This window comes from Natrix helvetica (genome assembly GCF_964273705.1).
Source record: "Natrix helvetica genome assembly, chromosome: 2".
NCBI lineage: Eukaryota > Metazoa > Chordata > Lepidosauria > Squamata > Natricidae > Natrix > Natrix helvetica.
The window spans coordinates 91,450,415-91,477,493 of record NC_138552.1 but is presented as its reverse complement, the minus strand read 5'-3'; the positions used below and the strand labels follow the sequence as shown (position 1 = coordinate 91,477,493).

Sequence of the window (27,079 nt, the reverse complement as noted above, 5' to 3'; positions counted from 1 at the left end):
TATCCCCAATATCACATGATGGTACAAAAATCAGGTGGTCTGCAAGATGATACATATTTCACCATTTGCCCTCCCCCTATCAAGATGGCTGCCTCTTTCTGGATAATTTTGGATTGTTCAAACAGCCAAAATATGTGGAGGGCAGAAAGAATGTCCTTGAAAGACGAGAAATAACACCCCTACACAAAGGCAATTGTTAGGTGAACAGACTTGAACCCAGGTCAAGAAAGTAATGTGAGAAAACATCTTAGAAAGGTCCCTCCCCAGGTCACGTGAAGATAAAGTGAAGGAAGTGAAGGGTGAAGCACATTGATTTACAAGATTCTGTTAGTATAGCTTTACAGTAAAACATTTGAATTTATATGACTTTAGTTTCTTAAGTCTTGTCTACCTTATAAGATTAACAATATCATATATCAGATCATATCATTCCATTCATTCTGCATGATAATCTTATTCTAATTTAATCCAATAGCCTCTTGCCTTCACTTAAGAAAGTAAGAACCAGTTTACTTCCTCCATTACTTCCAAGAAGAAAACCAAGGGTTGTGTTACGTCTTCCTGTACTGCTTACTCACAAGTAGTCTTTTTGCTGATCCTCCTGCTGGTTTCCAACAACTCTTCTTCTTTTTTTCCTCTCTCTCCTGCTTTTCCATGTTTCAAGCAATTTAATTTGAACCTTGCCTAGAATTTGATGCTTGACCTGTTTTACATGCAGGCAACTTCCAATTCCATCTCTGCATAACCAGTCCAGGAAAGGCCCCTGTTTGAAATCTAAGGGTGCTACTAACAACTTAAGCAGTACTGAACTGGTTAAACTCAATGGATACAACTTCCTAAGTGTTTGTTCCCTTTCTCATGCAACAGCTAGCATAGCCATAATGTATGATGTGATACCATTGGCACTGGGGGTTAAGGAAACACCCTGTTTGATGACATCACACCATGCATTGTTTTATGGCAGATATCCAGCAAGGAAGAGAGGAGAGAGAGAAAAACATGAAATAGCAGCAACCCTTAGAATGACTTGTTAATAAACCTCTCTGGTTCAGGAGGGAACCAGCAATGCCCTTGGGTGACCTTCGCTATTATCAAGATTCCTATTCTCATCCTTAGCAATTCCTAAGAATTGCTCCATCCATTGACTTTCACTTAATGGTCCTACCTTCCTCCTCAGAAACCAAAAGCCTATGGCATACTGTGTGAGATGCTTCACGTTCCTCATCATAGCTGTCTCAGTCATTTATGGTAAGTACTCATTGTTCCACCTGAGATTTGAAAGACATCTGAATAGTGGCAGGTTCTCATGGATCGAACATAAAAGGTACTCATGTCAAGGATCTGGGTATCAGAAGTCCCGATGTGCCAGAGATAAAATTAACCTTTATCCAGAAAAGTTCATGTTCTAACCCAAGTCAGGTGGACAAAGCAGAGATTAAGGAGGGTCTGTTTACCACTCATTATCACAGTGACAAACAACCCAACCAGGGTGCCAGTGAAGCTCCACCCCAGCCTCAATTTTCCATCTGTCTGGATTCACAAACTAAGTTCCAGCCAACCCACAAGGCAAGAGGGAGGTAACAATACCAACAAGTCCAGAGTTCCAGCAACCAAAAACATCATCCAAGAGTCTGAAGTCCAAGATCTGAGACCAAGTCCAAAGTTCAAGGAACGGGATCCAGCGAAGCTGGGAAGAAGCACATCAAAATGAGCAAGTGTTCCCAAAACACACATCTTCCCAAGTATCTGGTTAAACCATGTTTCCTTGTGATGAAGGGCTGGGCTGCTTCCTCACAAGCAACCTCGCTGACCTCCTCTGTACCCCTCTCCATTCTGGTCTCCTCATCCACAGATCGGTGGGTGAGGGACCTGTTCCTCATCAGAGGAGGTCTGGATTTCTGCAGCTGCTCTGCATCTGGTCCCCCCACCCCCACTGCCAGACAGCCCTGGGACTGCCTCATCCTCAGCCCCTGGACTCTCCACTTGTTCAGAGAGGACTATGTCCTCCCTATTGGACAGTCCCAGATCCAACTCCTCCTCCTCTGAACCAGGATCCAACAAAGTCATGGCCCAACTGCTGATACTTGCTGGATGAATACACACAGCAAAAGTATCCAACCTGCATGCAAGGGTACACCCTATGACCACTCACCTTTTTCTCAGCAGATACAGATTTTTCTCCCATTACTGAAAGAGATTCTATAAGAGCAAATTTGGATAGGTGGTTGAAGTAAACAAAGAGAGTTTGAATGTCAAATATTGGTAGGAAAAAGTGAGTTTTAAAATGCTCCTTCAGGTAGTGGGAGATGGCTATGTGTGGTGATATTTTTGTTCTATACATTTTGATATTACTCTGTGTTTATAAAACTAGTTTTCCAAGCTTTTCTATTCTTTCTGAATGAAGGGAAAGAGAAGGTGTCCAGTACTCAGGAAAGTTGGCAAATCTCAGTATAGGTAGGATTAATCTACTTCTTGGAGAGTTTTGAGAAAAGAGGATAACATGTTAGATATTTCTTTTCTAATACTCTGTACCACTTTAGCAATTTCTTTGGACATGAAGCTTCAAGATAAAAGGCATTTGTAGAGTTAATTGTAGAAGCTCTTCCCATTTTTGCTTATTTTTTACAGGTGCCGTTTACTGCGTTTGTCAATACCTGCGATTATCAGATGGCCTATCATCAAAGGTAAATACCCATTCCACATAATGGACAGAAAGGGAAGTCGTCAAAATGGTTTGGGGACAGATTGGGCATTCATTGAGAATTTGGAAAGCATGCAGTGAGTCTCTAAGGCAATATGGGCTGTCACACACAAAGAGCCTTTCCTCAGTAGCGATTGCCAATCGAAACAAGCACTTGCTGGATAATCAGAGGGCATCTAATAAGAGTTCACAATTGCTTTCTTGGGTTTTGAAGCTACCAGAAATGTTGTATCTGGAAAACAGCAAGCAAAATTGTGGCTCTTCTACTTTTGCATTATCCTATAACAGGTAGTCCTTGTTTAGTGACTGCAGTTGGCAAACTACAAGTTGGTGGTTCAGCGAAGCTGTGACTAAGTGAAAGATCACATGACCACAATTCTGCTTATTATTTTACTTCAGCTTTCCTTTGCTTCACAGCATCAGGATATAATACCAAACAGCTGTGTGAGCCCAAACAGTGTGGAAGGTGTGTGGGGGGGAACTCAATTTATGAAGAACCTGGGGAAAAGGCCAATCCTATACCCCTATTCCCCACCATTTGAAATGTTCACCCCGGCACTGGGATAATGAGAAAGAAGGGAATTAATGTTTGTATTTGCATTCACTGCAGAGTGAGCAGGCACACGATGGGGAATACATATTGAAAGGAGTATAGCTGCTAGCTTCTTAGGAGGCAAATGCCTTCAGGGTGAAAGTGATTAGGATTTTGTCAATTCCAGGCTGCAGCTGCCAGCAGACTGTAATCAACTAATTAAAGTTACACCTCTGAGCCTGTTAAGTTGTTCTCAGCAGTTTTGGAGGAAGCACTGCCACACAAACAAGCAGCTCAGGAAGTGACAATTTGGTTGAGTTTGGTATAGTGATTAAAGTGCTGGCTTAGAAACAGGAGACTCTGAGTTCTAATCCTGCTTTAACCATGAAAGCCAGCTGGGCGACATTGGGCCAGTCACACACTCTCAGCCTAACTCACTCCACATTGTTGTGGGGAAAATCAGAGGAAGAAGGTGTGTTGGATATGTTTACCACAGTGGATTATTTTATTTTTTTAAAAATAATGGAAAGTGGGATACAAACAAGCAAGCATAAATTTAAAAAAAAATGGCTCTACCAAGGGGCATGGGATAAGCACAAGACAATGCAGACATGTAACTAAATGATGTTGCAAAGATAAATGTGGGTATTGGTCCCAAAGTTACTTTTTCATCATCTTTGTAATGGTAAATTTTCACTAACTGGGGCAATCACTAAATGAAGACTCTCTGTAATCAGTATGATAAGATTGTAATTCTGACTGGGTAGGTATGGAATTGAACTTCAGTCAAGAAGTATATATATATATATATATTTTTTCTAAAATGGTCATGATTAATTACAGTTAATTGGGGTTGGGGTCCACATGTTATAAATTGTTTGACTATATTAAAGGTGAATCATATCTGTTGTTTTTCTTCTAACAGGAACTTACAAAAGTGTATGAAACTGAGCTGAATGAACTCTGGTAAGGCTATCCCACATCCCTCCAAAATATCTTAAAAGAAAAAGACTTTACTCATTAATCAAATTTATAAGCTGTTTCAATCTATCATGGCTCTGGGAAATTTACAAAATACAACAGTAAAAACAAGAATGTACATAAGCTTAAAAAAAAGTCTGGAGATGATCATCCAATAACATTTCCCCCTTCAAACCTAAGATATGGAAGAAAAGTCATGGTATAAGGGCTTGTACAGGATAGGAAGTGTACAAATCTTAGAGACTACAGTGAAACATTCTTTCTCACCGCAGGAGAAAATATTAAAGCTGCAATTCTATGTACCTTTCTGTGGAAGTAGGTTCCACTGAATTTAATAAGATTCATTCCTGACTACGTACGTTTGGGCAGGGGTGTCAAACTCAAGACCCGTGGGCCACATCTGGTCCACGGGATGCTTAGATCTGCCTGTGGGGCCGCCCTGGAAACAGTGAAGGATTGGTCCGTGGTGCCCCTGCCAAAGAAAACGGAGCTAGGGAGGGTCACACATGGTGGCCCTTTTCACTGAAAAGAGGGCTGCAGGAGGCTGTCACAGCAAAAAATGGAGCTTGGGGAGCTAGGTAGGCCACCTCAAGTTCTGTTTTCGCTGGCAGACTGCTAATAAAACAAACTACAAGGAAAAGTGGATCCTCTCAGCCCCACCCGGGCCACCACACAAGTGATGTTGAGCTGGCCATGCCCACCATGCCACATCCACCTTCCCTCCAAAGTCAAACACAACCCTAAGGCAGCCCTCAATGAAATTGAGTTTGACACCCCTGGTTTAGGGTATTGGGGTCAAGCATGCTTAATATATCCTTTCCTGAATCTAACATCCTTCAGATCAGGGAAATTGCCTTCATGTCCAGGCTTATGTACTCACAATAATTACCTGGTGTATTGCAGGCCCAGGAATGGTCTGGAAAACAGTTATGATTACAGGCAGTTCTCAACTTACAACCACAATTGAGCCCAAATTTTTTGTTGCTAAATGAGATATTTGCTAAGTGAATTTTGCCCCTTTCTATGACTATCTTGCTACACTTGTTAAGTGAAACTCTGCTCTTGTTAAGTTAGTAGCATGGTTATTAAATGAATCTGGCTTCCCTGTTGACTTTGCTTGTCAAAAGGTTACCAAAAGGTGATCCCGTAACACTGGGACACTGGGACAATCATAAATAGGAATCAGTTGCCAAGCATGTGAATTTTGATCACGTGACCATAGGGATGCCGCAATGGTCGTAAGTATGAAAAGTGGTCATAAATCACTTTTTTTTCAGTGCCATTGCAATTTCGAACTATTACTAAATGAACTATTATACGTCAAGGACTACGTGTATTACATTAGTCTATCGCAAAGGTGCGAGCAAAACTAGATGGAAGCAACAATAGAATGGTTTGTATCCATTTAACAGTTTTTCACACCCATTCCCCCCCCCTTTATTCCAAGGAAATCACAACATCTGCTTGAAGAACAATTCCATGAAATTCAGGGCCTTAAAAAAGAGATGGATCAAATGCATTCTGAGATCGGCAGCATCAGGAAAGGCATCCTACAGTCCACAAAGCAAATCCTTGAGGAAAGTGACTTTCCAGGAGAGAAGAAAGTAGGAAGCTGAAACTAATCTCAGAAATTCTCTGGTTTATTATTCTTTCCAGATTATCATTTTCTTTTGCACATATATTGCTATCATAAAATGTCTTTTTTCTTTTCTTTTATGAAACTGAAATCTTTTGGTTGTCATGCCCAGCCTCAAGTGTACCAAATATGTTTAAAAATACAGTAGGGAAAACATTAAACCACAGTGAGGGTTTCTTTCCTGCTGCAAAGGGCATGTTATAATTTCATACTGGGCACTAGTGTCCCTTATTGCATCCAGTTTTGGTCATCACAGTATCAACAAAATGTTGAAAAAGGGTGCATAGAAGAGCAATAAGAATGATGTTCAAACATACGGAGAATGGTTACAAGAATTGGGTATAAGGAAAAGAAGGATTAGGGATGACATGATAGCTTCCAATATCTCAGGGGCTACCACAAAGAAGAGGGAGTCAAGCTATGCTCCAAAGCACCTGAGGGTAGAACAAGAAGCAACGGGTGGAAACTAAACAAGGGAAGAAAAAATCTAGAACTAAGGAGAAATTTCCTGACAGTGAGAACAATCAACCAGTGGAATGGTTTGCTTTCAGTTTTGCGGCCCCATTGCTGGAGCTTTTAAGAAGAGACTGGACAGCCATTTCTCTGAAATGGTATAGTGTCACCTGCTCTCGAGCAGGAAGTTGGACTAGAGGACTTCTAAGGTCCCTTCTATCTCTGTTATTCTATGAAAGGACTAAATATGCTTGCATGGTGTACAGTTAGCTCTTTTATGTGCTTAAATGTCTTTAACAAGGACTCTGTATGATGGGTGTTATCTTATCTGCTTGGCAAAGGATGTTCCAAGTGTATATGAGGCAAATAGGACTACTGAATCTGGGCTGGAAAAGTTTGGACAACCCCTAGACATAGGTTTCCCACTGCTCGTGATAGTGATGCTTATAATAAAGGGTGCTCTAGTAAGTTTTAAGTCTTTATGGTGAAGACAAAGCAATTATTGTTTTGGGTGGTATAGAAATTTAACAATAAATACATAAAATAGTAAAATTATGGGATTACCATTTACCAAAAATTCAAAGGGAATTTGTAGATCTCCAATCTGCTACATGAGATAGTCTGTCTGGATTGATGCTCCTAAGAATTATTAAATCACCTCTCCTTTCTACCTACTTTTCTTCTCCGCAGAAGTCCCAGCCTTCATATCCCCAAAATGCAGACATTGCACAGAGATTTCCACACTGACATAAAGTTTTGTTTTTTGACATTGGCCTCAAAGTGCCTTTGACTAGAGCTCTTAAAATGAAATGTCTTTCAGTGGTCTGAAAGATTTGAAGAGATCAAATGAGTCATTTCTTAGAGAAAGCAAGAAGGATATTTTAAGTAGAGCTCTCAATTGTGTCCCAGGGCTGGCTACAGTGCATGTTTCATAACCATCATCTTTCCATGTACTAAATCATATATGAAGACATCTAAATACTATCTAATACAATTATGGTACACACTGTTTTAAGCACCAGCAGCCACTTCTCCTTAGCTAAAATTTGATATAAAATAAATATTATTGTAGATACCAGTTAACATTCCTTTATGAGCTGTTCATTTGGGCACATTTCTTTCCTATCTTTACTCAGAAAACCTGAGGAATAAACCATTTCCTAAATTAGCAAGTTTTGGCTTGTTTGGACATGATGCTTCATTGTTCATATTCTTGAGTCTGTTGCTAGCAGTTGGTACCAAGTCTATGGTGCTATTTAATACTGTCTAATGTATGTAACTGATAGTTGTAAAAACCACTCACCTGGTGCATTTTCTTCTCTTTCACAGGAAATGCTTGATGTACTCAATTTGGCTTTTAAGAAGATTTTTGAAGATGACATACAGATGGCTGACTGGGCTCAAAAGTCAATAGGTAATGCCAACAAGATGGAACTCATGACCAGGAGAGCCTTTGCATAACTGTTACATCAGTTATGTTGTGCATCAGTTACACCCAGGCCTGGACCAACATGCCCACTTCACTGTCACCCATGCTGCATTCACCACTCATTCAGACTACTCTAATGTGCTCTACATGGGTCTGCCCTTGAGAAATATCTGGAAGCTTCAGTTGATTCGTAATTCAATGGCTCACATAGTTTTGCACAAGACAAGATTTGTGCATGTATCACTTCTTTTGAGGGAATTTATCAATCTGTTTCTGGGTGCAACTCAAGGGGCTGGATATCACATTTAAATCCCTTCAAGGACAACCTCTCCTCAGTTACATCTTCCTGAGTGGGAAGACAAAGTGTGTTGCAGGCTACATCTATTAGGGAGGTAGATCTTAGGTAGAATTAGAAAGTGACTTGAAATCATATTTGAGAAGATTTTCCTCTCTCTACACTAAACTCCCCAAAAGATGAATTGCTATTGGATAATTATATATAAATGAATGTAATTTGTGATGAAAAGCTTATTTATATTTTCCTCTGTACTTATTCTAGCCTTTATAAAAGTCTATCATCCATCTACATGGAATTATGTGGGAAATGATATTGGATGATATTACAACTAATGAATGTAATTTTGGATAAGAAATCTCTTTGTATTTTATTCTGTACTAATTCTAGCTTTTAAAAAAATCTATCTGTCATCTAGCTTCATGAGAAAATACAGCTATGGGCTCACTAGGAATGTAAAACAACTTGAGAGTACATAATCATCTGTCTGTCTATCTAGGAGCCACGATTGATAAAGACAGGACATCTAAAACTTACGATTTTTTGCACCAGGAATACTGTTGGTTTCCATTTATCTCTTCAGCCAACCCTCCTGAAACTATTTTACAGGTGCAGTATTTCTATCATTTGCTATTAAGTAAGTAGTTCAGTGGAATAGTACAATTTCTCATGCTAGAAAAAAAAAGTATTGTCCTCTGAGTCCAATTTCTATCTCACAACTAATGTTTTCTTTAACTTTTCAATCTATTCTACAATCTATAGTCCTTGGATTTCTTAGAGATCTTGTATTCCAGATGGAAATGTCGATAAAATCTGATCTCATTTAACTTTTATGAAATCAGTGACAGAAAGCCCAGTATAGTCTTTTATGTTCATTATACACATGTTTATGTATGGCTCTGCAAACTTTTTCTGCAATTCCTCAAGGCTTATTTTGTTCTGACTTGAAAATGCAACTGCTGCATTTCCTTGCATTATACTAAGGCTGAGTTCAGAAATTACAATAATATAATTTTGGTTGGTTTAGGGCAAGGTGAGGGATGCATAAAACTCTCCAGCTCAAAAACAGAATATTCTGGAGAAGTGCAAAATGTTCCCTTTTTCCTCTGAATGCTGTTTCTGAATGTATATCTGGACTAGTTTGTGAAGTTTTGTGTTGCTGCCTTTAAAAATATTTTAAATGATGGCAAGAGCTGTGGTGACACAGTGGCTAGAATGCAGTATTGCAGGTTAACTCTGCTCACTGCCAAAAGTTCGATTCTGACCCGCTTAAGGTTGATTCAGTCATCCTTCCGAAGTCAGTAAAATGAGGACCAGATTGTTGGAGGGAATATGCTAATGTTTTAAACAGCTCAGAGAGTGCTGTAAAGAACTGTGGAGTGGTATATAAATCTACATGCTATTGCTACAGTGTAGACTGTTTCTCTTTATTTATACCTTCTGGAATTGAGAAACAAAAGGAGAATTTTCTCCCATTTCTATAGAATTCTTCATTATTGGGCTTCAGAATGGAAGAAAATGGTTCCTTGTATATTTAGTTAGATGCCGTTGAAGCATTGACTGCTGGTGATAAATGCTTGGGAGCATGCCATCTTTAGTAACAATCTGTCAATCTTCCAGGAATATTCCTGTAATGGGCTTAATCCCATCCATCCCCTTTCTCTGTTTTTTCACCTTCTACTTTCCTCGCTTTATGTAAACCTTTTCTCCATTCCCTTCATTTCTAGGGAGATGCAAATAAAAGTGTTGGAGATCCTGGGCCTGCCTTGCCCATTCCCTTCACTAATCTCCTCAGTGAGATTAAAAGACAGATAAACAGACAGAGAATGAGAACGAGAGAAGGCCTCATTCAAAAGGGAGAAATGGGGGAAGAATGACATTTTTCGGATTGAAAATTTACACTTGTTGGGATATTATCCTGGTTTAATTACAGAACACTATTTATCCAGTAATAGTTTACTTTGCTGATGTATCTGACCTCTAAATAAGCCAGAAAAAACACAGCTAAGAGGTCAATTTTGTCACACATTCACAACAAAATCCACCGCTCTCCTGGAGAAACCCCAGTTGTTATTTTACTCTTACATAAAATCAATCTGCAGGACCTGAATTCAGACTGCATCTGTTGAGCACTTTATTTATGTGAATTGTCTCCTGTTTGTAGCCGGATGTTAACCCTGGAAACTGCTGGGCATTCTCAGGATCTGATGGCCAAGTAGTAATTAAACTGCCTGAAAAAGTCCAACTCACAGCCATTACAGTTCAGCACATCTCTAAAGCGATTGCTTTTTCGGAAGGAATCACAAGCGCCTTAAAAGATTTCTTGGTTTATGTGAGTACAATACTGTTTTAACTTATCTTATACCTTTCCTGTAAGGTGCATTAAAAGAACTCTGATTTAGGAAGTACTAAGGCTACCAAGCCCATGATAGTGAGCTGATATATGATATGGAGCCATTTTGGTATAAGGGTTCAGGTGAAGGATTAGAAATCATGGCTCCGAGTTCTAAACCTCGCTTTAGTATAAAAGCCAGCAGAATGTCTTTGGGCCAGTCATTCTCTCTCTCAGGCCAATTCATCTCTCAGGGTTCCTGGGGGAAAATGGGAGGTGGGAGCATTATGTACATGCCTTAAAGTGTAACAAATAAAAGTAGGATACAAATTTAATAAAAACATTAATTAATACATTAATTTTGGATTTGCAAACTATTGTTCCCTTCAACAAGCTCCTTGTGAACGGATTAGCACATGATACATTGCCAACTTCTCTAGAGTTTTGACTGGCAACCTATCAGTAGAGGCTGGATAAGCTAGTAATATTTGGAGTAATGGGCTAAATAGCCATTCCAACTGTACGATTCTAAGACAAGCAATAGTGTCTTCCCAACTCTACCAGCTTCCACCCTAAGTAGGCTATTAATGTCTGTTATCCAATGGTATGGCCTCACCTTCCCTGGTGTCTTTAACTCAGAAAATGACTAGCAGTTTCTTCACTGCTTCCCATAGGAATTCATTTAAAGATTGTCCCTTTGACTATTCCTGCGATGGCGAACCTATGGCAGGCATGCCAAAGGTGGCACACAGAGCCCTCTCTGTGGGCATGTGTGCCATTGCTAGCTGCTGTTCACGTGCACCGGAGCACCAGAAGCCCGAAGACCAGCTGGCCAATGTGCATGCACGTGCCGGAAACTTGAAAACCAGCTGGCCGGCACACGCATGCACACCGGCCAGCTGGTCTTCACGCACATGCACATTCCGGTTTGGGCACTCGGTGCCGAACAGTTTCGCCATCCCTGGCCTACTCCATGGGATAAAGTGACTATCGGGGATATTTTCTGCCTTCACTACAACCTCTATACAGGATAGTGACTTGGGATACAACATGTAGGACGAGGATGAAATGGACAAGACTTTTGCCTGCTACTTCCAGCTTTTCCTGATTATATCAATTTCCAGGTCAATATGCCAGAATTGCTGAAAATCAGCAACATGGCTTTCTGACATAAGGCCTAACATAGGTGTCTTAAGGTAATGTTGAAAACAAAGTCTCAAAAGTACTGAAAAGTGTACTTATCACTCTGCTCTCCGTAGCTCTCTGCCCATTTCATATAAGATAATTCCCCTCACCATTAAAAGATTGCCTTCCTGACAAGACTGAAGACTTCCTTGTTTTATTTCTGCATTGAACGGGCCAAGAACTGTTTCTAGGTTGTCCTTCAGGGTCACTGCAGCATTCAACTCTTCTTTCGAATCTTCTACGCTGATTCCCTCCCTTTAATTTTAGGGGCTAAATGATGAAACAAAAGAGGAGATCCTGCTGGGAACATTCATGTATGATACTGAGAAAGAATTAATTCAGACATTCCAACTGAAGGTAAACTAGAAATGTGAGAAGTGGGGTAGAGGTAGAACTAAAAATGAGAGCAGTAGGATAGAGTAAAACTGAAGAGGCCATGTCAGATTGAGCTGTTTTGAAAGAACCAAGTTCTGCCCCATCTCCTAAAAATCAGACAACTTTTAATTCAGTATTTTAAGGAGTGGATTAGGCTAGAGCTGGAAAACCAGAGCCCCAACTGTGGGAATATAGTTTAGATATTGGGGTTATAAATTGAGGACTACCTGTACTGATTGGGAGCTAATGGGACATAGTTGTAAAAAAACCACCAACCTTTTTTCTGATGAGTAACAATCCCAAAGCAGTTACAGTATAATATGATATACAGTATATCAGTGTTTGGGAAACGGGTCTGCAGATATACAGGCTTTGTACTCTTCTGTTAAACTGAGATAGAGCCATTCAAGATGATGACTTCATCTCTATTGCTTTTTATTATGTTTGTTCTTTTCCCTGCTCTACATTTCAGAATGAACAAGAGAAGGCGTTCCAGTATGTAAAAATCAAAGTGCAGAGCAACTGGGGAAATCCAGAGTACACCTGCATTTATCGAGTCAGGGTGCATGGAAGGATGGCCAATATAAACCTTTTGGGCAAGAAAGTGGATGAAATCTCCCAAGATAAATAAAGAAAAACAGGCATATGAACATTGATACTGAGCAAGTGTAAAGAGCACCTAGAACTTGCTCTAGCTTTTCCCAGGGGAGAATGGGAAAGAAAATACAAGGACATACTAATGATGTTGAGTTATTTGACTAACAGATTTCAATTGAAAATTCAGTTAGATTAACACAAAGGCATGGAGTTGTTAAACTAATCTGAGTTGCATGAATACTTTTGATTCTGTCCAATCTCTCAAAAAGATGAGATGACTGGAGGTGATCTCCCAATAAATATTTCAGTCCAGATTATAGCATAGAGGCAAATGCACTGTGTGAGAAAAAGACAGAGAGAGAGAACAAAAGAACCTCTGTTGGAATATGACATTGAAATATATTCTGAGAATTATCAGACGGAGCTTAATTCTAGAATGTTTCTCCTCTTTCTGATGGGCTTGATGGAAGGAGGAATACTTCTTTCATGACAGATGTTTAGCTGATCAATGGTGTCTCCCAAATGGATATAACTAGCAATATAGTCCTATGTGTATCATTTACAAGTAAAGTCCCAATGAACTAACCATGTGGCCTAGGTATGCTTCTTATGGTCTGCCTGTAATGGAGGAGAGATGGTGAATCTTCTCTCAGGAGTTCACTGTTTCTTTATGTTCTGTGTGGATAAATGGAATGATCTCATCACAGAAGAAGAGATGTCATTTCATCCTAGACAGATCATTGTTTTCTCAGAGTGTGACATTCCTTGCCATATAGCAAGGTAACAGCCAAGTCTGACTCTAGGCTCAGGCCCTGGCATGCACAAACCTCAATGAAGCAAACCGAGTGGAAGAGGGGCATCAACATATGCTACAATATGAAAAACAGCATACTGAGTTAAAATAGCTTGTACATCTACAAACAATCTGGCTCTGTTGATAGATACAGCCACTAGCATTAATGCGTGGACAAACTCCACATTTTATTTTATTTATTTGATTTGTCAATTGTTTACAAGATAAGAGTTATAAGAATAAACATGAGTATGAATGAAATGGGTATGAATAAATGGGGACAGTAGGACAGGAACGGTAGGCATGATGGTGCGCTTATGCACACCCCTTACAGAACTTTTAGGAATGGGGTGAGGTCAATAGTAGACAGTTTAAGGTTAAAGTTTTGGGGATTTGAAGATATAACAACAGTGTCAGGTAGTGCATTCCCGGCATTGACCACTCTGCTGCTGAAGTTGTATTTTCTGCAATCAAATTTGGAGCAGTTTGCATTCAGTTTGTATCTGTTGTGTGCTTTTGTATTATTGTAGTTGAAGCTGAAGTAGTCATTGACCGGTAAGACGTAGCTGACAATTTTGTCTACTACACTTAATCCGACCATAGGCATAGCTCTAGGTTGTCCAAGCCCAAAATTTCAAGCCTGGTGGTGTAGGATATTCTGTTGTGAGCAGAGGAGTATAGTACTCTTCTCATGAAATACTTCTGAACTCGCTCTATTGTATTAATGTCCAATAAACAGTGTGGATTCCAGACAGATGAACTGTATTCAAGAATTGGTCTGACAAAGGTTTTGTATGCCCTTGTTAGCAATGCGATCAGGGATGGATTTCTGCCAGCATTGCTGCCGGTTCGGTGCATGCGCGATTTGGCTTCTCTACCTTGAATGGCCTGTGGTCAGATAGGAGGCAGTTGTTAGTTGTTAAAGAATGCTAGCTTACCAGAACCAGAAGAATTTGTCTGTTTTCACCTTAATTCCACATATCTTTTTCCTTTATATGCAGTTCTCAGATAGACCATACCATTCCATGGAGCCTGTAGGTCATGATAAGGGAGAAAGATGTAAACATATTGTCATGACCTATTTAGGGTTATAAAGGGAAAACACACAGGTAAACTCTTATTGTTAGAGAGTCTTCCCCCTCCAGTTCATTTTAAATGTGTTATCTATCTATCATCTATCTATCATCTATCTATCATCTATCTATCTATCTATCTATCTATCTATCTATCTATCATCTATCTATCTATCTATCTATCTATCTATCTATCTATCTATCATCTATCTATCTATCTATCTATCTATCTATCTATCTATCTATCTATCTATCTCTACTTACGTACTTACTTACTTTGTTCCTTGGGGGCCAATGACACATTTTGGATTGATTTCCAGCCAGCGGGAGGAAATGCAAGAAGCCAATGATAATCGACATGTGATTGGGGGCATCCCATCATCTGCCAACATATTCCCCATTGTCTTAAGGCCAAACTGAGGGGCCCATTTAATTAATTTGATGGTAATTTGCTCATCTTCCCAGGCGCTTTTCACTTCTTCTTGCTGTCTTCTACAAAATTACTATAGAGAACCAGAAGCTCTCCCGCCATCCACATTATGCCTTTCATTTTAAGTTTCCAATTTCGACAGGCTTGCCCTTCTACCCTGCTAAATTGCCCGAGGGAACAATTTTAGCGCGACCTCGTTTACTTAGCCCTTTTAAAGGCCCTTTCACACTTTCATGGGCACAAAGAAAAGGGTAATGAAACGTCTGCAAGAAAGCAACCAAGTTCAGAGAACCCCAAGGACCCCTCAGAGCTGACTTGACGCGGTCCGTATGGGACAACTCAGGCATCCTGATATTATAATTAATATAACACAATAAAAGCAACACATACTTATATACGTTATGCCTTTATTATATATACAATTAACTATTAGGAATCACACACTTGCAAATAGAAAAGACATTCTAGCTAAGGGAGGAGCGATTGGGAAAAAGTGGGGAAAATCCTTTCCCGCTCGTTTTAAAACACAAAACGAAGAGATTTCAAGACGCTTTAGAGTCGCTCGGTTTACTCCAGTGTTTCTCAACCTTGGCAACTTGAAGATGTCCTGACTTCAACTCCCAGAATTCCCGGGAGTTGAAGTCCGGACATCTTCAAGTTGCCAAGGTTGAGAAACACTGGTCTATTCCAACCCCGGTAATCATGAGGGGGAAAAATAATGAAATAGGAAAATCTATGAGCAAGCTATAACAACCGGAAGCAGATGCTCTTCTGATAACGTCTGATATCGCTTGCCTTTATTCCTATCTCTATGGCTGGGCACGCGACTCGGAAGTGACGTTAGTCCACCCTTCCCTCCCTCCCTCCCTCCCTCCCAGGACTGTCCTCTCGCCGCAGCAAGGTCGCGCAGGCGCAGAGAGGCGCGGGGCCGAAGCAGTGTCCGACATCGGGCATGGCCAAGATGTCGCGGGGTTCGGGGTTGCAACCCAGAGACCTCCCCGAGGAGGTGATCGGCTACACACCGGAGGAGAAGCTCCGGCGCCAGCAGCTGCGGGAGCTCCGGCGCCGCTGGCTCAAAGACCAGGAGCTGAGCCCCCGGGAACCGGTCCTTCCCCCGCGGAAGCTCGGCTTGGTGGAAGGTTTCTGGCAGCGCTTCCTTCAGCCCGAGAGGTTGTGGAAGAGACAGGTGAAGCCCAGGAGAAGGGCGGGGGAGTGGACGGTTCCCGTCGGGCTAGCCTAGGCGGTGCCTTCTCAGGACGATGGGGGTTTTAGTACAGCATCTAGCCCGGGCGCCGGCTTCAGGGAAGGTGCTCTAATGAATAGTTTATTTTTTTATTTATTTTATTTATATATTTTTATTTGTCAAGCATGAATTAGAGAACAGATATAAGTATAAACATGATTATGAATACATGAAATGGATACGAATACAAGGGAATATTAGGACAGGGACGGTAGGCACTTTGGTGTGCTTATGCATGCCCCCTAAAGACCTCTTAGGAATGGGGTGAGGCCCACGGTAGACAACCTAAGGTTAAAGTTTTGGGGGGTTTGGGGAAAAAAACCACAGTGTCAGGTAGAGCATTCCAGGCATTGACCACTCTGTTACTGAAGTCGTATTTTCTGCAATCAAGTTTGGAGCAGTTTACTTTAAGTTTGTATCTATTGTGTGCTCCTGCATTGTTGTGGTTGAAGCTGAAGTAGTCATTGACAGGTAAGACACTGTAGCAGATAATTTTATGTTCTATGCTTAGGTCAGACCGAAGGCAGCCTAAGGTACTAAGTTGTCTTAAGACTAAAATTTCAAGCCTAGTGGCATAAGGTGTTCTGTTGCGAGCAGAGGAGTGGAGGACTCTTTTCATGAAATATCTCTGGACTTGCTCAATTGTATTAATGTCCGATATGCAGTGCGTGTTCCAGACAGATGAGCTGTATACAAGAATTGGTCTAGCAAATGTTTTGTATGCTCTAGTTAGCAGTACAATATTACCAGAGAAGAAGCTACGGAAGATTAGGTTAACAACTCTTAATGCTTTTTTGGCAATGTTGTTATAGTGAGCTCTGGCTCTTACTAAAGCAAACAAGGTTTTGATGCGTTAAGATTGCAACCCTATATTTTATTGGGATTAAAGGTAGAAACGCCTTGGTCCTCTGGATGCAAGATCCGACAAGTGCTACTTAGCAGACACATATTATGATTTGTGTGGTTTAATACCCACATACACACTCCTTCTAGACATCTTTCTTAAAGATGCTTCTCTAGTAATTACTGGTGTCTTTTTATGGTAGAAGTATTGAATCTGTAGGTCAATTGGTCACGCCACTCTCCCAAGAAAGCTAAACTTTTTGAGTTTTAAAAGCATGTTAAAGTAAAGATAATGATATATATATAGTAAGGCTTCCCATAATAAAATATGTAAATATTCCTAGCAAATCAGATCTCTTGAGTTTTGTTTATTGAACTTTATTGATTGGGTTGGATTTAGATACTGCCCCTATTTCAGATTGAATCTGAGTGGGTCATAATGTAAACAAGTTTAAATAAAAGTATATTAGAAAATGGGGGGGGGGAATAGAGATTGGAGAATGAAGTACAAAGGGGAATCACAGCTATTAGCTGCATACAGGTAGTCCTTTGACTTATGACTACAATGGAGCTCACAATTTTGTTTGTTAAGTGAGACAATTGTTAGTGAGCTTTTCCCCATTTTATGTCTTTTCTTGCCACAGTTGTTAAGTGAATCACTGCAGCTGATAAATTAGTAACCCAGTTGTTAAGTGAATTTGGCTTCCCCATTGACTTTGCTTGTCAGAAGGTCGCAAAAGGTGATCACGGGATTTTGGGACGCAGCAATGGTCATAAATATGAACCAGTTGCCAAGCACCTGAATTTTGATCACATGATCATGGGGATGTTGCAGAGGACATAATTGTGAAAAATGATCATGTCACTTTATTCTGTACTGTTGTAACTTTGAGCAGTCACTAAATGAACTAAGTTGAGGATTTTGTCTCCAGTGACAAAGGTGATTAATCTTATTCAGGGCCCTAGTATGGCCAAAATAACAACAAAACATATTTAATACATACATGATGTGTATGTTTGAAGCAACTCCATTGAAACCCAGGAATATTTTCTAACAGTGTTTTTCATCCTTCTGGAAAACTAAATTACAACTGGTGCAATTAAAAGGCACAGCGTTCTACAAAGGAAGTGAGGCTGGTTGGTGTATTTCTCTAATATATTTGGGATTTTCTATATTTGGAGAACAAAACAAGCTGTTTTCATAAAGGAATTTGGCAATATGTGAAAGTTCTTAATTTGGGGATAAAGAAAATTTATATAAAGTCTCTGAGATAACCACGTGCTGCATCTTTCAGCATAGTGGGAAGAGCCAAGAAGCTTGTCTTTCAATTTGTGTGAATTTTCCTATCTGTATCCAACAAACTGATTTATGAAAACTTATTTGGAATGAATTAGCTTTACGGCAAATTCAACTATGCATAAAATTATAGTTTAGTGCAGGATCAAATGATAAATAAATATGTACAGATAAATTTATCTTACCCTGAGGCATTCCAGAGGGCAAAGGAGATTTATTCCTACATGATTGTACCATAGTTTGCTATTACATAAAAATAACATTAAATATAAATTTTAAATTTCAACAAATCCAATGAAATTGTATTGATGTAATCAAGCGTCAGAGAACTAATTTTTAATTTTTTTTAGGTATTCAAAATCTACAATGCTGGAAAATTTACTATAGTTCACCTTATTATTCCTCTGTGGATTGCCCATTATCTTGTCAAGTATCATGCCCGGGTATGTATGTATGTATGTATGTATATATGTATGTATGTATGTATGTGGGGGGTATCTTTTTGTTGATTTAATTCCAATAACATATTTTATTTCTGATATTAGAAAGCTAGGCTTAGGATATGTTAAAGCACCCACTACCACCACCATCAGAGTGCTGAAGTCAGAGTGCTGGAATGTTCCTTCTATTTTAATTTCTGAGACACAACAGAGTTTTTTTTCCTGGTGAAGCAGGGATTTAGGATGGGCCTTTTTCCTGATTGGAATAGTGCTTGTCCTTTAAGAAGTATTACTGTGGAAAACTTTCACTTCCGGTTTCTGTGGACGACGGACATGTTGTCCGCCGCTCGCCGTCCTGGTGGGCCCCCCCTGATTCACGGGGGGGGCACAGGATGCCTTGTAGGGCGTCCTGCCGAGGGGGCGGCTTGCTGGAGCCCCCTGGAGTGGCGGCGGCCGCAGGGGGGCTGCCAGCTTTGCCCTAGGCACCGGGAGGCTTTTAGGGGGTACGCTTGCTATGCGCACCTTCGTCCTGAGGAGATCGGAAGAAAACGTTCCATGTGAAGGCAACAGCAGAAATGCGGTGAGGGGGGAATTCCCCCGAGGTCTTTTTCTTACTTCTTTGAACAACTAAGTAAACAAGGATTAGCAGCTTTCTTAAGACTCTTTGATCTTCTTCCCCCCCTCTCGGAAAAGCGGCTTTAAACGATCTCTCTTTCGGAGGAGAGAGAGAGAACTGGGAAAAAAAACCTCTTTGATATTCACTTCTTTCAAGCAATGGGGTAATAACTCCCTTGAACAATTGCAAAAGAAAGAAAGTGAACTGACCTAATAATCTATGAATGGAAACTTCTTGAATGATTGTTCTCCGATCTCCTGAGGGGGCTGAGCCAAAATGGCGCTTCTTCCCCCGTTTCTGCTGCCGTTACAAATGAACTGTTGTCTTTGAAAAATCTTCTGGGTTGAAACCCTGGTGAACCCTAGAGGAATCTCTTTATACAATCTTCCTTGGATTGGGGAAATTGACTGTAACTAGAGGGGAGCCTTATTGAAGACTGATATCCCACACTGGACCTTGCTTGCTTGTAGACCTCGCCTGACAGCGCGCTCCTGTAGACGCCATCTTTTCTGTCCAGACTTATAAACTTTCCCTGAACTTCACAATGCCTGCAAAAAAGGCCCCCATTCCTAAACCAGCATCGGCTCCATCTTCTTCTGTTTCAAGTTCTGTTCCACAACAAACACAACTATCTTCTTTTTTACAACCAAAAGCCCCCGAGGGGGAACAGCAGTCTCAATAAATGTTTCAACAAATGTTCCAGTCGATCTTAAAGGGACAGGACGAAATAAAAAAACAGCTGGCGGACTTAAGGGAAGAACTCAGAGAGAATAAACACCAGACTTTACAAAATAGTCAGAAAATAGAAGCTCTGTAGGAGGGTGCTGTGGGGGTGGGAGAAGAGATGAAGGCTTTACAAAAAAAAATACTGGGATTGAAAATTATATGGAAAAATGGAATTTGAAAGGATGTCTCTCTCTCTTAGATTTCAAAACATACCTGAAATGGAGGGTGAAGACTTAAGGGAGATTATGACAACAATGCTAGCATAGTATATTAAAAGAGATAAGCAACAGCTAGGGTGGGATATTGATCTGATATATAGAATTAACTCAGCGTATGCTAGAACACACAATGTTCCAAGGGAAGTTCATGTTAATTTTTTTAGAAAGACCACAAGAGATGAAATTCTAGGAGTTCAAAGGGGGGAACCTTTAAGATATAAGGACAAAGAAATAACCATCCTTAAACAGATACCCAAAAGAATAAGAGATAAGAGGAAGAAATTCTTCTTTCTAACTAAAAAATTATATGGAAAAAAATCTGGTTTAGGTGGTTAATTCCAGAAGGCTTGTTGATTTTCTGGGAGGGGGGTAGAGTGAGAATTAATACAGTAGTGGAGGCAGAAGCCTTCATGGAAAAACACAAGAACCTCCTAGATGAAACAAGAGACAGTGCACAAGACATGAAGGGGGGAGGAGCCATGGCTCAGCCAACAGACAAGGGAGAAGAGACAGCAATGAGACTTAGGTCACAGAAATGATTTAAAAACACAGTGCAATTGTTAATACAATGAAATGGTTAGAAGTGATATAAAGTATGGTTGAAGATGTTAAAGAATTTGAAGTAAACCTAAACTGCTAATATGTATGTAATAATGACATTTTGATATATATAAAATAAGAGAGAGATGTAAGACTCCGGGGAAGTACCACCTTCTGTATGATGTAGCTGTCAAAAAATTTTCTCCACATTTATGTACCATTTTCCCCAAAATATTTGAAAAAACCAATAAAACTTTTTTATAAAAAAAAAAAGTATTACTGTGCTCAGCATTCATGATTTGGTGTGGAATGGTAGAACAGGAGAAAAGAAATATATTTGGTTTTTTTACTATTCAGTTAATCTGAGATCTAGTGGCAGTACCTAAGGTGATCCCTTTCTTTCTAATCTGATATGCCCCCACCAAGAAAATGCAACATGCAAAGATCTTCAATACCATGCTACTGCAAAATAAGAATTGTTAATGCCTACAGTTTGATCAGAACTTTGTCTAAATCCTTTTAAGGGTTGAGAGATTCTGGTTAAAGCACATAAAGAACAATGCATTGCGTCAATAGCTTTCCTGAACACTTTGAGTCAATATTAATTGTTTGTGTGGGAAATGGTACATGAACCGTTAGATTTAATAACTGTTAACTACTTTTTTTGACAATAATGACCCTAACATTTTTCTTTTCCTATAGCTAGCCAGCATATTGCCTTGGAAGTATTTTCAGTGATACTTCTCATCTTGCATGACCTACTTGCTTTAGGTCATGTCACAATAATTTAATTGAGTAAGGTCGGGTTCGATTTGACTATTTTGGAATGAGAAAATTCCTCTGCTATAGATGTTCTCTTGTGTGTTTAGGATCATTGTGCTGCATGTATGTATATGTATGTATATGTGTGTATTTTATGTTTATATGTATGTATGTATATTTTTATTGTACGCCGCCCCGAGTCCCTTGCGGAGAGAGAGCGGCTAACAAATTAAATTATTATTATTATTATTATTATTATTATTATTATTATTATTATTATTATTATTATTATTATTATTATTATTATTATTATTATTATTATTATTGCTCACATTTGTGTAAGCTTCAACTTAATACTACTCTGATATTCTTCTCTAGAACTTGGTAGTACAGTCATCCCAAAGGTGCTTTTCCAGGAGGCAACTGGACTTTTCTTGTTTTTTGCTTCTCATCCAAAAAGGTTCTTCAGCTGCATGATGTTTTTTGCACCCATGACCTGGATGACTGAAAATCTCTATAGACATTTAGCTATGCACTTTGGGATGAGCACCCTTCAAATGGTGCGGGAGTATGAACAGATTTTCAGAAAAAAACTACAGAAAAAAAATTGCAGATTACAGGAACCATTTGCACGTCAGTTTGAGATGCAGAGGACACAGACTCATCCCCAACAGCCTGCACCTCTCTTCGAACAGTGAAGGGACACAGGGCAGAAAAACGTCTTGCAGCCAAGAAGGCTCCAATCATTTGCACTACTCAGGTGATCCCGAGGACACAGATAAACCTCCAAGTGGCCTCAACGACTCTCTAAAAGAATGCAAATGACCAGCTGTCTGTAAGGAATATAAATCCTTTCATTTCCTACCATCCAGTCAGAGCTGAAGAAGCTTCTTGGATGAGAAGCGAAACATCTTCAAAGAAAAACAAGTCCAGTTGCCTCCTGAAAAAGCACCTTTGGGACAACCATGACCTGGATGACTGAGAATCTCCGTAGACATTTGGTAGTACAGTTCTGAGTTGTGGAGTTGGAAGTGACCTAAAAGCTCACCAAATTGAATTCCCTGCACACTGCAGCATTCACTGCCTCATCCCCGATATCAAACTATCCAGCTTTCCTTTGAAAACTTCCAGGAAAGGGAAGATTGATAGTTCCTCCTGTCAAGATTTTTTTCTTTATGCCTTTGAAGTTTCATCCCATTAATTCTAGTCTTACTAGAAACAAGTGAGAATAAGTCAGAACCTTCTACAGTGTGAAGCCCTTCAAATCTTTGAGCTAGCTATCACATCTCCTTTCAAACCTCTCTTCTGCTAACCTTATCTAGATCTTTTAATCACTCCTTGGCTTGTAGGACTTGATTTCCAATCTTTTCACCATGTTGGTAGCCCTATTTGGACCAGCTCGTTTATCAATATCTTTTAAACTGAGTTGTGGAGGACTGAACATGATACTCCAGATGAGGCCTAAGGCTGATCCACTGACTGATCCAGCCTAAGGTCCCTCTCCCCCTCTCCTGCCAGGTTGGCAGTAGTAGCAGTAGCGGGAGGCTCCACCCACCCACCCAGACACTTCTGCGCATACGCACCCCTGAACCAGTAGTGAAAAAACCTACCTCTGGACTACAGCAGTGGTTTCTTCCAGTGCACAGCACTCTTATTCAGAAAATTTCTTACAGTGGATTTATGAATATTGGCATCAGAAAAAACAAGAATGGCCTGCAGATCCCTGGAGTTGTTTGTAACCTAAGAAAAGTATTGTATATCTTGCTGTTGGGCTGAATACGTGTTGGATCACCACCCCTGAGAAGAATAACCATGTGTTCTTCAGGGAAGACCTGATTAGGAAACTGATTCTGGAAGATGTTATTTCTTGAGATGGGCTAGAACACGGGTGTCAAACTCACAGCGTCACGTTGCCATCTCATGGCGTTTTGCAATGTTTTTCCCATTCACGGAACGGGTGGGTGTGGCTTGCGCATGATGCATCCGACATGCAGGCCACCAGTTTGACACCCCCAGGCTAGAACAACAAAATCTTGCAAGCCTGATTGTGCTTAACCACTTCCTCTTATGTCAGAGAGGAGCCTGCTTCAAGTCTCTTCTAAATACTCTTGTTTCCCAGGACATAAGGAATTTTTTGGCCCCCGTTTATAATAGTTCTTGCTCATTTTCTTCAAGGTCATCTTCCCAATTTACTACATAGAGTTATTGCTTTCCTCATCATGCAGTATTCGACTGACCATAGATTAATGGAGGCAAAATTCTTTCACAATGGTTTTATAGCTGTTTCCAGTGCATGAGCATTAGAAATCATACATACGTAGAGAGACGGGGTGTATTTTGGCTCAAGGTGTTGCCTAACAATACATTGTTTTAGATTTGGTTTGAATTATATTGTTAACGGAATTAAGGTTCTAAAAATGGAATTACCTGTTGGATTTAGCCCCAGCTCAACAGCAAAATTAAAAGTTTGAAATTAAAATAAAACCAACAAAGCACTTAGCATCAGTGATGTACACATGTTTCTGCAGTGACTTTGAAAATTGAACTAGAATCTTAGTATGATGAACTTCAACTTTCATATATCTGTTTGTCTGTAAGCAAGACCTTCAGTTAACTTCCATCTCTTTTTGACCAGTACCACTATTCCCCATTCTAATACTGCCATTTGACGGTACCAGTAATATATTTAGTAAGCATCCGTGTAACTTAGGAAATGTGTTGTTCTTTCAATGTTAAGAATCAGTATTATTCACTCATGTGTTGATATGCACAAATAAGAAACTGATACAGGTATTTTCCATAAGCCTAATAAAAAATGAGTTCCTCCTATTTGTTGTCTATATTCTGATTTTAATTGGTTGCAGAGAATTTTGCTGAGAACACATTGAGGTCAAATGTACTGATTCCATAGTATAAAGAATTGGAAAGACCAAGATGGGAAAAGACTATCTGATAAATTTCAAAGAACGTCCAAATTATTACTTTCTTCATAATCATTATTCTTCTGTTTTCATTTGCAGCTTACTCCCCATGGTATTGTTCAGCAAAAACCTACAATATATCCAGTAAGTTGTCTTCTTAATATTCTATGTAACATCTATTTGTGTAAAAACAGAACTATCTTAAGTTTATAAATTAAGCAAAATATAGGCTTATTGTATTTCATTTAATTTTTGCCTTCAAATCATTTTTGACTAAGGTGACTGAAGTTTTCTTGATACGGTTGTTCAGAAGTGGTTTGGCCTTCCTTCCTAAGGCTTCCTAAGTACCTCTCTCTGAGGTACTAAGCCCAAAGTTGCTTGGTGCAAAGACAGGACTCAAATTTTCTCAGTACCTTTAATTCCTTCCTCCATCAGGAGCATCTACTAAATTAGAAAGGAAACACAAAAATAGTCTTTGAAAATAATGGATACTTCATTGCTTAGATGGCTTTGGAATATTCTCTATAGTAGCCATTTCTTTAATTCTGAATACTAAACTCCAGTTCAAATATAGGTTTGAAGTAGACATTTACTCTTATGGCCTGTAAAAAAGAATTATTTTTATGGCAATATAAAGTTATTGTGGCTAACACAGTTTGTCCTACACCACGGGTGTCAAACTCGATCATGTCACGTGATGTACCATGATTTTTTTCCCTTTGCGAAACTGAGGTGGGCATGGCCTGTACGTGCTGCATCCGGCCCGCGCGCCACCAGTTTGCCACCCCTGTCCTACACCAATGTTCCCTCTAATTTTTTTTCAGTGTGAGCAGAAAAGTATAGTGTTTGAGCGGCACGTTTTCATGCCTGAGCAGCACCTGATTTTTTTTCACAGGTGTCATCTAAGACAACAACAAAATCTGTATTATTTGAAACTCAAAGTTATGTTTATTCAAGGTACCCGCTTAATTAAAAGTGTTATATAGTATCACTTAACAACGCTCCTGCTTAGCAACCAAAATGTTGGGTCAGAAACTCTGGCATTGAAGCATGTAAGTCTTAAAGCTGTCAAGTTGCAAGATCCTGGCACCACTAACCCTTTAGAAAAAACAACAACAACTCAGGGTCTTCAAACCTGACAGCTTGAAGACTTGTGGACTTCAACTCCCAGAATTCCTCCTCCAGTCATGTTTCGGCGACGTCATCTGCGTGGATCTGCTCCATCTTCGGTTTTTTTCACAGGGGGCAGGGCTGCTGCTGAAGATGCCGACGAGCCCCTGCCGCCACGAGAATAACAGCTGCCTCCTCCAACAGCACCACCACATTTGCTGCCTGGTGCTGCAGCTGAGGTGAAGCCGGCAAAGCTCCCGCTGGCGCCCCCGCCTGTGGCAGCGGCGGCAGCGCGTCCCCCTCCACTCGGAGCACCTGAGCTGGACACCGCGTTACCCCTGCTGCCTTCTCCTCCTCTGTGCTTTTGAGAAGCCATGAGGCCTTTTCCCCCCTGCTCCCGCCCCCCTCCGCCGCCTTCCTACTGGCTCCCGCGGCCTCATGGCTCCTCAAAAGCACAGCAGAGGAGGAGGGGGCAGGGGTAACGCAGGGCTCAGCTCAGGTGCTCCGAACGGAGGGGGAGGCGCCGCTGCCATGGGCAGGGGCGCCGGCGGGAGCTTTGGCGGCTTCACCTCGGCCGCAGCATTGGGCAGCAAATGTGGTGGTGCTGTTAGAGGAGGAGGAGGCAGCAGCAGTGGCAGGGGCTTTGGGGGTTTACTTTAGCCGCAGCGCCGGGCACAAGCACCTAGGATTGGCCACCCACAAAGGACCTCCCCGGGCTTGCTTTCCTGAACTCAGTCGCCCCGCGCTCATCAAAACAAGTCCGGGGAGGTCCTTTGCAGGCTGCCAGTTCTAGCCGTCTGCAAAGGACCTCCCCAACCTCCGGCGCCTGTGACAGTACAAAACACTGCGTGGCAGTTGGAAACTGCTGCGCGGTGTTTTCTTGCCACCTGCGCAGCCGCGCACCTTAGAGGGAACAGTGTCCTACACCAATTTGTTATATAATGAGGATTTCTATGTTCAGAAAAATCTCTTGCATAAATTGCGTATAAATAGTACCAAATCTTCTGCAAAACAAAAACATGGAGGTACTTAGTGTATGTTTTCCTTAAAATATTTTCATATTCTGATTTTTTTTTTTTCATTATCAGGGAGACCGGGCGGAGGAAAAAGGAATTCCCTCAGCACCACATGGAACTGCAGCAGAAATACCATTTTGTGAGGACTGAGAGACTCTAAGACCTGTAAAATGAAAACACTTACTTTACTGTTTCCTATATAAATGAATATATACTTCAAAGTGGACAATAAGAAATGTAATTATTTTGGCTAATGTGCATATATGTGGGAGGCAGTGCTATGCTGGGATAGTGTCTAAGAGTAGTCACTAATCTTGTATAGATACTGAATCCAACAAAATAGTATTTTGGCTATTGATAGGTCCTAGAAAACATACAACATAGAAACAACATTAAATGATAAATAAAATGAAATAAAAGATGTACATAGCAACCAAAGAAGATAAACTTTCTTCATTCAAGTAAACCACTTTGAACCCTGAAGCTACCCACATCAAAGTTTCAGTGAGGAAACCATCATATATATATCCAGAAG

The 27,079-nt window shown here is 40.4% G+C and overlaps 2 protein-coding genes across 4 annotated transcripts; both read left to right on the top strand.

Moving 5' to 3' along the window:
* Positions 1 to 967: 967 nt before the first annotated feature.
* On the top strand, positions 968 to 14,325 carry LOC309385958 (sperm-associated antigen 4 protein-like). Of its 3 annotated transcripts, none has more exons than XM_081940805.1 (9): positions 970 to 1,248; positions 2,629 to 2,684; positions 4,159 to 4,199; positions 5,662 to 5,818; positions 7,633 to 7,717; positions 8,527 to 8,636; positions 10,192 to 10,359; positions 11,812 to 11,901; positions 12,392 to 14,325. In XM_081940805.1, the coding sequence occupies exons 1-9, from the start codon at positions 1,191 to 1,193 to the stop codon at positions 12,548 to 12,550; spliced, it is 924 nt and encodes a 307-aa protein (XP_081796931.1). In that variant the 5' UTR covers positions 970 to 1,190; the 3' UTR covers positions 12,551 to 14,325. The 3 variants fall into 3 exon arrangements, with proteins under 3 accessions (XP_081796933.1, XP_081796931.1, XP_081796932.1); XM_081940806.1 differs by lacking the exon at positions 970 to 1,248 and adding an exon at positions 2,019 to 2,131; XM_081940807.1 differs by lacking the exon at positions 11,812 to 11,901 and having other exon boundaries at positions 968 to 1,248.
* A 1,356-nt stretch (positions 14,326 to 15,681) lies between these two features.
* On the top strand, positions 15,682 to 26,780 carry NDUFB6 (NADH:ubiquinone oxidoreductase subunit B6). The gene is made up of 4 exons (XM_081940403.1): positions 15,682 to 15,998; positions 18,546 to 18,638; positions 24,518 to 24,562; positions 26,617 to 26,780. The coding sequence occupies exons 1-4, from the start codon at positions 15,765 to 15,767 to the stop codon at positions 26,692 to 26,694; spliced, it is 450 nt and encodes a 149-aa protein (XP_081796529.1). The 5' UTR covers positions 15,682 to 15,764; the 3' UTR covers positions 26,695 to 26,780.
* The last annotated feature ends 299 nt before the right edge of the window (positions 26,781 to 27,079 follow it).

Excerpts from the sequence above, each read along its gene's own strand:
- NDUFB6 (XM_081940403.1), top strand. The coding sequence starts at position 15,765 with ATGGCCAAGATGTCGCGGGGTTCGGGGTTGCAACCCAGAGACCTCCCC. Across the intron at positions 18,639-24,517 it reads TTGTCAAGTATCATGCCCGG|CTTACTCCCCATGGTATTGT; the intron begins GTATGTATGTAT and ends TTTCATTTGCAG. Across the intron at positions 24,563-26,616 it reads AAAAACCTACAATATATCCA|GGAGACCGGGCGGAGGAAAA; the intron begins GTAAGTTGTCTT and ends TTTCATTATCAG.
- LOC309385958 (XM_081940805.1), top strand. The coding sequence starts at position 1,191 with ATGGCATACTGTGTGAGATGCTTCACGTTCCTCATCATAGCTGTCTCA. Across the intron at positions 1,249-2,628 it reads AGCTGTCTCAGTCATTTATG|GTGCCGTTTACTGCGTTTGT; the intron begins GTAAGTACTCAT and ends TATTTTTTACAG. Across the intron at positions 2,685-4,158 it reads CAGATGGCCTATCATCAAAG|GAACTTACAAAAGTGTATGA; the intron begins GTAAATACCCAT and ends TTCTTCTAACAG.